Raw genomic sequence first — 10,000 nt, forward strand, 5'->3', positions numbered from 1 at the left:
AGGATATGGTGCATCTCTAGCTTTGGCTTTTCAGTCCGTCTTTCACAACCCCAATCACTGCATGGAGTGAAAGCCCATTGGAAGCAGCCATTGCAGGTACTGTGGCAGTAAGCCAATGAGTCTAAAAAATAGTTTGAGCCAACGTAATAATAAGGGCCCATGTGTGCGAGTAGACTATATGTTTCAACCCTTTTATAGGATCCGGTATCCGGTTCCGGATCCGGCAGGATCTTAAGCAGTGGATCCGGTATCCGGCAGGATCCTAAAAATCAGGATCCGGTGCATCTCTAAAGAAAACACACACTCATAATAAGCAGGCTTCCGCTTACCGCAGGAAGGGCGAAGAACGAGATGGCGAAGACAGAGAAACAGGATGCGATGGTCTTCCCGATCCACGTCTGAGGCACCTTGTCCCCGTAGCCGATCGTGGTGACAGTCACCTTCGATTAAAGAAACATTACAGGCTATTGTAGCATGAATGACAGGTAAGGTACGATATGATGAGGGGTCTAGAAAAGAAGAGGCATCACACACCAATTTGCCACATTTTATCATCAAATCTCGGAAGTGTACTAGTCAATTGACAACAGGACAAATCAATCTGACTAACTTGTCCATACACTATGACACAATGACTAACCATTGCGATGGCACTGATACGTTCATTAACACAAAAAAACTTGCTTTTGAGAGACGCACTAAAGATTTTGAAATAGGGTCTTTATCATGCCCCACGAGAGGGCCACTGCATAGCTGACTCTGAATAGTAATCTGATAAAAGTATTTAGTTGTTGTTTTGCTTGCTTGTTTGTTTGTTTGTTTGCTTGTTTTAGAGATGCACTGGATCTAAGATCCGGTTCCGGATCCGGCAGGATAATAGGGTTTTTCACAGGATCCGGATCCGGTTCCAGGATCCAGGATCCGGTAGCCGAGGCTTTTCAGTCAGTCTTTCACAACCCCAATCGCTGCATGGAGTGAAAGCCCTTTGGAAGCGGCCGTTGCAGGCAGTGTGGCAGTAAGCCAATGAGTCTAGAAAATAGTTTGTGCCAACGTAATAAAAACGGCCCACGTGTGTGAGTAGGCTATGTGTTTCAACCCTTTCATAGGATCCGGTATCCGGTTCCGGATCCGGAAGAATCTTAAGCAGTGGATCCGGTATCTGGCAGGATCCTAAAAATCAGGATCCGGTGCATCTCTTGTTTGTTTGTTTGTTTGTTTTCTGGGCTTACCACGCCCCACCACAGGGCATCTGCATAGCTGCCAAACTCTGTGGAGCCGCTGCTGTCGACGGCGTCCTTCTCGGCCAGGTACACGAAATACGAGGAGAAGATCAGGCCCAGGAAACCAATGTAGAGCGTAGTAATCAGCTCCTGCACATGACAAGACAAGAGAAGACATAAAGTTCAGTGAAGAAAATAAAAACACATCCTGCACATCCGTCTCAAAAATATTCTGGGTGCAGGACCAGCAAAAGTCACATGAAAATAGAAAATAAAGTCCGCAAACCAGGCTCCCGTTTCTTTTCATTTAAAGGGGTATGCCACTATTTTGGGGCTTAATACAGTTAAAAACATTGGCTGGGGTTTATAAAGGTGGAAAAGTGTCTTATTTTTCATGTTAAGCGTTGTCTTGCTTTAAGACAAGTTAAAAGAGGGAATATGTCGCTAAGCTAGTGAAAGTCAATGCATCCATGTAGCATGCTACAATGCTACACGGATACATTGACTTTCACTAGCTTAGCGACATATTCCCTCTTTTAACTTGTCTTAAAGCAAGACAACGCTTAACATGAAAAATAAGACACTTTACCACCTTTATAAACCCCAGCCAACGATTTTAACTGTATTAAGCCCCAAAATAGTGGCATACCCCTTTAATGTGACGTCACATTAAATGAAAAGAAACGGGAGCCTGGTGTGCAGACTTTATTTTCTATTTTCACAAGACAACACATAAGGACACTAAACTTGGGCCTTTAATGGCCCTCTTCAGGATGATTATTTTTTACTTCTTAGAAGTCTAGGAAGAAAGAAAGAACAAGATCTATTTTATTAATTCTGACCTGTTTCTTCTGGGGCGAATGAGAGTAGTACAAGGTCATTGCAAGGTCTTGGCTTGAAATGTACTAAACATCATCTCTAAAGTTAAATCGTAAAGGTGCCTGAGTCACATGAGTTCAGTACGATGCGTTCTTCTATGGAGAATTAAACAACAATTGAATATAAATTGAATGTATCTTTTTTTTCCCAGAAAGACAAACTGAAGTCAAGACTACAGAATGTTATGTTGAATATGTGTGATGAGTATGTTTTGTTGATGATGATGATGATGATGATGATGATGATGATGAGAGACTTTATTAATCCTCAAAGGGGATACTGAATGCCACCTGGTCATCCACACAGCACATATCAGACACATAGACAAACACATAATAAATAAGAGCTAACAATAAATAAGAAATAAGAAACAATAAACAGTCCATCATAAAAACTCGTAAAGAGTCATCACATCAAATAAAAACAACATGTTGTTGTGGTTTCCAACCTGTCTGTGTATGAAGACCACGGAGCCCAGGAGGCGCCAGGTGCCCCCCTGCCTGTCCACGTGCAGCATCCTCAGGATCTGCAGGAAGCGAATACCTCTGGAGCACACACCCACATGAAAGAGACATCATATACTACACTTGTGCCGTGTCCAGACCAAGAGCGAACTACGCCTGATAGCGTGGGTAGCAGAAGAAGTTTCGCCTTGAATTCACTGTATTCGCTCCAGACGCAGCATTGACATGTTTGATTCAGCTAATCACATAACAGCTCTGGCTTGACAGCCTGGGACATTCGGAGATACAGTATGAACGTTCCGATTGGTTTTCGCCGAACAGCGTCAGAGGGAATTCGCCTGCGAGTAGATTTAGTTTAATCGTCAAAATTCGCTCTGGCCGCGCAAGAAGCTTCGCTCCTGGCAAATTCGCTTTGGTAGCGCAGGTCGCGTGCCCTCCATAGAGAAATAATGACTTCTGTCGCTTCGTTCGCTCCGTTCGCTCCTGGTCTGTACACGGCATTACAGTAATGATATGCAGGGCAACTTTTTGAGCAATGTTGCCTGGCAACATCAAGATTGGCTATTCATTTTCTGATGGAATGGTTAAAAACGTTGTCTACTACCGCTAGTCCAAGTTCGCTTGATAGAAATGTTTTGTGATGAACTGTCTAAACATCACCTCACAAAGTCATTGGCCGGGCATGTTGCTCAAAAAGTTGCCCTGTGTATCATCACCTTTACATGCCAATACAAGTTTTATTAAGTATTATAAGAAACAGGCCACTTTCATAGTACGGACGGGCCTTAACGGGACACTGTGCAGGAAATGGTCAAAAAAGGTACTGCAACTATGCTGCTCATTGAAACTGGGCTGCCTATTGCCAAATTTGATCTTTACATGCAAGTTTACGAAGTAATAAACAAATACTTTCTAGTCTGGTCCAAGTACAGTCATTTTTGCAGCTAAAAATGGCTATTTTTGGAAATTCAAAATGGCGGACCATGGAGAAGATCCCCCTTTTCATGTATGAAAAGTGCAATTTTTCCAGTCATAGTGAATACTTATAATTTGATGCTGGTGGCAAGTATTCATGAAAAATGTACAATTAGTGAATGGGCAGCATGAATTCTGGAAATAAACAACTAAAAATCTCCCACAGTGTCCCTTTAAAAGAAAGCACTCATGCACATCCAATGCAATGTCTATACGTTGCAGAATGTATGTGTATGCCTGCTGTACTGGTACCATATGAGGAATTGGCTGCTTACATAGTACAGTATTGTATATAGTGCATATTGTCTGTATGGAAGCCACAGTGCTCTCCTGTATGGGCAACACATGGGCACATGAATTGCATTGTTGCGATCATGCCTTATCCGAAATGTCTACTCAGTCTCATGCTCACTACGTGAGTTACACTGTTTCTTCATCAGGATATAGTGGTCACTCTAAATAGTGTATGAGTGAACACTTTGTACAGAGAATCCAACACAGCGTGAGGTACAGTGAGAATATGGCACAGTGGGAGGTTTGTGTACTTACCGGACTGCAGAGGTGGCAAATACCTGGCCATTGGAGCCCACAGACAGCACAATAATAGAGGCCACCACCACTATTAGATCTGTGAGCAGCACAAAAATACAATACATTTAAACATGTTACTTCATTACAATACATGACAGATCTAGTGTGTGTACTTCATTGTGATTCACTAGTCCAAATGGGATAAATGCAGAGAAAGAATTTCCCCTACCTAGGGGACCAAAAATTGGCTCCAATCCAATCCAAATTGGCTCCAATTGGCTTCATATAGATCGTTTTTAGATCATATTATGGTCTAGCCCAACAAATAGTTACCTCTGCCAAGGAGGTTATGTTTTCGGTCGCTTTGGTTTGTCTGTCTGTTTGTCTGTCTGTTTGTTTGTCAGCAGGATAACATAAGTTATGAATGGATTTTAATTAAACTTTGTGGAGTTGTTGGTAATGACAAAAGGAACAAGTGATTACATTTAAGTGGTGATACGGATCACAATCTTGTAAATATTCTTCAGCATTGCGGGATAGGGGGAATTTTGACATTCCAGTTTCTAACCCCACAAAAACAAGGCAGAAAGACTTGGAAAAAATAGGGTGCAACTTCAAATCAAATATTCTATCAAACAGCTTCCTTGGCAGAGGTCTGCACTCTCTGTGCATTTCTAGTTAAGACTTATATGAGTCAGTTCCAAAGCAAAAGATGAGCCATACAAATCTTAATGATAAATTATCTATAAAGTTAAATATAGAAGTCTGCAGGCTTTCCAAACGAAGTTTCAATAACCCTTGTCCAAAATTGAATATTAAGTTTGCAGTAAGGGGGGGGGGGCGCTATAGTGCAGTGCGCTAAGCCCCCCACATTTGGGCTTGCATGCCCATGGGGACCCAGGTTCGAGTCCGGCCTGGGTCATTTCCCAACCTGTCCCAACCCTACCCCATCTCTCTGTCCCACTGATTTCCTGTCAATCTCCACTGTCCTGTCATCAATAAAGGCACAAACAGCCCATGCAAATATATATACGTTTCAAGTGAAGAGAAGATCCGAAGTGCTCAGGGAATTGTTCAAAAAAATCTTGAAGGTGCTCTTTGGTGTTGGGGAAAAAAACAATATCTTGTCAAAAAAGGGAGTCCAAGGCACTCTTCTTGTGGAAAAATATTAAAAACCCTTTATTGAAACATGGCTAATAAGTTTAAAAGCATGGGAGAGACCCACACGTTTCAGCCTTCTTCAGGGTAACGCGTGGGTCTCTGCTCCCATGCTTTTAAACATATATATATTTTGATTTGTAGTAATGGCTGATCATCACCGATGATGGAGATGGGCTTCCTGGCGAAGCGCAGTCTTCCTGAGATGCCCACGTATTTGCTCCTGCATCCGGCTGACCAGAGCCTCACCACGTACTCCACACCGAAGAACACCACCAGCACAATCTCCTGCAGAGCACACACACACACACACACACACGCACACGCACACGCACACACACACACACATACAGAGAGAATCTTCCAATACATGATCAATAATATATTAAACATTTATGCAACAATGAAACACTTGGTGTTTTTTTCCACATTCATAGTTTTTCCAAAATGGTTACAAATAGTTTGTGAAATTCAAAAAGGCACTTTTGAATTCACCAACACTATTTCCTGCAGAGGACATATAGATGGACAATCTATTTTTAAAACTATAAAATCTACAATGGCTTAAAATGGTTTCCATCTTCAAGTTCTCTAGTCTAATTAAAAGCAAGATCGTCTAGAGAGCTGAGGTGATGTTCTGTTCAAGTCATCCAAAACACATTTATTTAGAGCTACCAGAGTCATTAATGTAGAGGTGCCTACTAAGTGGGCATGTCAACCTGAAAGTACTATTTACAAAACCATGCAGATGGGTCTGTCAACACAACAGGCCTATTCACTCTACAGAAAAAGACCTAACTACATTACAACAAAATTGCTATGCCAATACAGCAAGACTTAAGTAACAGGTTAAGGCATGGTCATTATCATTTTTGTGACAGTCATGCTATAACAGGTGCTCCGTGCGAAGAGGGTTATGAAAGTCTGGCATAGTTTTTTTTAATCAGAGAAGCATATTGGAACAAATAATGAAAGGATAAAAACATAATGAAATGCTATGGTGTTTCCCATGGTGATGGTATCAATGATACACATGACAGCTAGAATTTTAATTAGGGATACCTGACCGAAGCAGCAGGAGAAAGAAACAGATTATTTTGATTGACAGCATATTTAATGAAAATTTGGAGAGAAGGGCGATATGTAATCTAAACAAGGGATCTTACGTGAACACAAATGACTGATAAAATCAGCAACAGTTAGCTTATTACAAAGGCTCACAAAACCAAGCACTGTCTTGCCCTGACAAACGGCAACTCAAAATGCAGGTGGGCGGCGGGCCGCAAAACGAGGCAAAAACAACCACGCACACGCAAAAAAACAAACGGCAACGGCAACAACAAAACAAAGAAGCAGAGCAGAACTAATCGCCTCCCTGGTCGTAATTGCCAATGATCTAATTAGGGCGCCAGTGATGAAGTTGTGAAGATGTGTGTTGACAGGAGGTTATGTGAAACCACACCAGGGGCCAGTGGGGAGGGGAAGGGACCAACAGGGGCCAACTCCTCTGCTGCGTTTAAGGCAGCGGTTCTCAAACTGGGGACCCGGACCCCAAGGGGTTGGGGAGGATTGCAGAAGCATTGTAGGTGGGTGATCAAGGACAAAAGAGCATAATACCGTCAATATATGCTTTCATATTTTTTTTTTAAATCCATTAACTTAGGGGTCGCTGTGGCACAGCGCGCTAAGCCCGCCACATTTGGGCTTGCATGCCCACGGGGACCCCGGTTCGAGTCCGGCCGAGGTCATTTCCCGCTCCCACCCTGCCTCTCTGTCCCACTCGCTTCCTGTCACCATCTCAGACTGTCCTATAAAATAAAGGCATAAAAGCCCCTAAAATTAAACAAACAAACAAAAAAAATCCATTAACTTTTAGTAACGGCACTCACTTGTGTGCAGATACCTTTCCTGTGATTTTCACATTAGAATTTCATAATATTAACCCCTTTATAATATTATTAATATTAACCCCTTTATAATATTAATAATATTAATCCCTTTGCGCAGATCCTGTTATAACCTTATGTCTCCAAAAATGACTATGTCTTAATCTGTTCTATGGGACCAATAAATGCTTGGCATTTGGTATTTGGATGGAAGGAGGCCACGATCATATTTTGTGGGTGAGTGTATTCTAATAAGTAAAATAATAATAATGATAATAATAATAACAATTACAATAATAACAAACAATTATAATTATTATTATTATATATTATTATTATTATTATTATTATTGATGTTGTTACAGGGGTGCGTTTCTCCACATCGTTGCTGACTAAGTTAGTCACTAGCCAATTTGGTTGCAATGCAATTTCCCATTGGAAACCTAGTACGTTAGTAACTGGTTAGCCATGATGCTTTCAAGGAACGGGTGGGGGCCGGGGGATGTTCTAGAAGAAGAAGATTGGGAACCGGGAACCGGCGTGTTCCGGGGCCACAGAGTGCAGCGTCTCCGTGTTAACTGCCCTCTGGAGCAGAACAATGGAGGGCTCGCTTGCTTGGTGTCTGTCTACTGCCCGGGACGGGGCCTCCACTGACTACCCCCCCTCTCTTCACTGAAGTGCCCTTAGACAAGCATGACTTATGAGTTTGGCTGGGGGGGGGAAGCCACCCTCTGCTCACTGTCGTGCTGGGCCGGGTGGGTTAAGGTGGGGTGAGGTTGGGGTTTTTAGGTTTTGGGGTGACTGGGTTCCCCCTTGCGCAAGTTTGTATGGGAAAGGTGGGGGCAGGGTGTGTGTGTGTGTGTGTGAGTTTGGTGTGGGGGACTCGACTGCTGAGGGGCAGAGAAGTAGCAAAGGTTAGCTTGTCCAATATCTGGCCACACCGGAATGGCCAACAGAAGCCACAGGACCTGGCCTGGTGTGTGTGTGTTTGTGTGTATGTGTGTGTGTGTGTGTGTGTGTGTGTGTGTGTGTGTGTGTGTGTGTGTGTGTGTGTGTGTGTGTGTGTGTGTGTGTGTGTGTGTGTGTGTGTGTGTGTGTGTGTGTGTGTGTGTGGTGGGTAGACGAGGGGTACGAGGTGGCACAAAGCCGCAGACAGATGTAAGATGGGGCATAGCACGCTACACTAGCTCACTGTCACAGCGATGGCAACAGCATGGCCCACTGCTGCTACTGGGCATACTGGGCACAAAGTGTCTTTGAATACAAAAAGCTATACTATACTACAAAGCGGATTCCAAAAAAGTTGGGACACTTTGTATTTTGTGAATACAATCGAAATGCTGGCAATTTCAAAACATTCAATATGTTAATATGGTAGAGCATTATGTGCAGACAACATATCAGTTGTTAAAGTCAAGCAGAATTATTGTTTTGAGGTAATTATGTCATCATTTAAAATTTGACCCATGCAACAAATCTCAAAAAAGTTGGGACATGGCCAAAACATGTTGTAATAGTGGGATAATTCTAAAGATAACACAGGTAAGAATATTTTAAAAGGAACTATATTGACTGCCAGCATGAATGCACAAATAAAAAATACCATCACAGAGAGGCTGTGGCAGTCAATAGCGAAGATTTTGAGGGACTAATTACTTATCTATTACACAGAAAGATTGAATTATCAAAATTGCAGGCATATAAGGCCAATTTCCGCAATATAGAGCTCTGTGTAATCATTGCATGAGTTATGAGATCATGACATATTTGTCGACAACAAGCAAACTATGACGCTTCAACAATGACAGCTCTCGAAAAAATGACCATAAACACAACACTTGATAAATGCACATGATGCATGTGACAACGCTCATTCTAGATGGACCTAAGAGACATGTGAAACTGTCCTCTGATTGCAGAATGGAAAATATTGCATCCTTTTTTAAAATCATGGAGTCATGCACCCTCCAGGTTATGTAGAAAATTAATACTTCAGCTTGTTTTAGTGGTCAGTCTGAAATACAGCATAATGATGGTAAGGGGGTGCAGAGGTGCCTTGTTTATGGTCTTCTTACTCATGTAGAGCATTAAAATAAATGCTGAATAATATATACAGACTTTAAACAGCATACATAGCTACCAAGGCATTATGTTTTGGAGCACCTCCTTTAGATATTGCCCCATAATGGTGGCAAATTTCAATCTCTACTATGTTCCAACAGTGTGGTTCCATCATAAGAGTAAACAGGTCACAAAATAGTTTTCTTGCAGACAGGATATGCCACATATTAAGCATAACAAGAATGTAAACAAGGTGAAGAACGTACCTATCAGTTGAGCTGCTGAAATCATGTCTCACACATCAAAATACCTATTTTTTGAATAAAATGATGCTATCAGTCAGAGTATTTAACTGTCCAGTCTCATCCCTTGTGTTGTGTTTAGTCTTATCCAATATAAAAAGCTTTTTATTGACCCTGTCCCAACTTTTTTGGGATTTGTTGCAAGGGTGAAATTTTAAATGATGACATAATTACCTCAAAACAATATTTCTACTTGACTTGAACAACTGATATGTTGTCTGTACATAATGCTCTACCTTATTAACATATTGAACGTTTTGAAAATGCCAGCATTTTGATTTTATTCACAAAATACAAAGTGTCCCAACTTTTTTGGAATCCGCTTTGTATATAACAACAGATACATTATTATTATTATTATTATATATTAATTATCATTATATTCTTATGTTGATATATTATTATTATTGTTGTTGTTGTTGTTGTTATTACAGGGGTGCGTTTCGCAACATCGTTGCTAACTCAGTTACCCTAGCAACTTAGCCAACTTAGTTGTAATGCAATTTCCCATTGGAAAACTAGTA

General features: G+C 41.5%; 1 protein-coding gene across 1 annotated transcript in view; it reads right to left on the reverse strand.

Moving 5' to 3' along the window:
* The window catches only part of kcnq1.1 (potassium voltage-gated channel, KQT-like subfamily, member 1.1), a 100,265-nt gene that overhangs the window by 62,946 nt on the left and 27,319 nt on the right, over nt 1-10,000 (reverse strand). The window contains exons 3-7 of the mRNA XM_063189220.1: nt 5,389-5,515; nt 4,088-4,166; nt 2,548-2,644; nt 1,230-1,370; nt 330-440 (exon numbers count right to left, since the gene is read on the reverse strand). Of these exons, the coding sequence (XP_063045290.1) occupies nt 330-440; nt 1,230-1,370; nt 2,548-2,644; nt 4,088-4,166; nt 5,389-5,515 (555 nt within the window). The remainder of the gene's footprint in view (nt 1-329; nt 441-1,229; nt 1,371-2,547; nt 2,645-4,087; nt 4,167-5,388; nt 5,516-10,000) is intronic.

This window comes from Engraulis encrasicolus, chromosome 22 (genome assembly GCF_034702125.1).
Source record: "Engraulis encrasicolus isolate BLACKSEA-1 chromosome 22, IST_EnEncr_1.0, whole genome shotgun sequence".
NCBI classification, from domain to species: domain Eukaryota; kingdom Metazoa; phylum Chordata; class Actinopteri; order Clupeiformes; family Engraulidae; genus Engraulis; species Engraulis encrasicolus.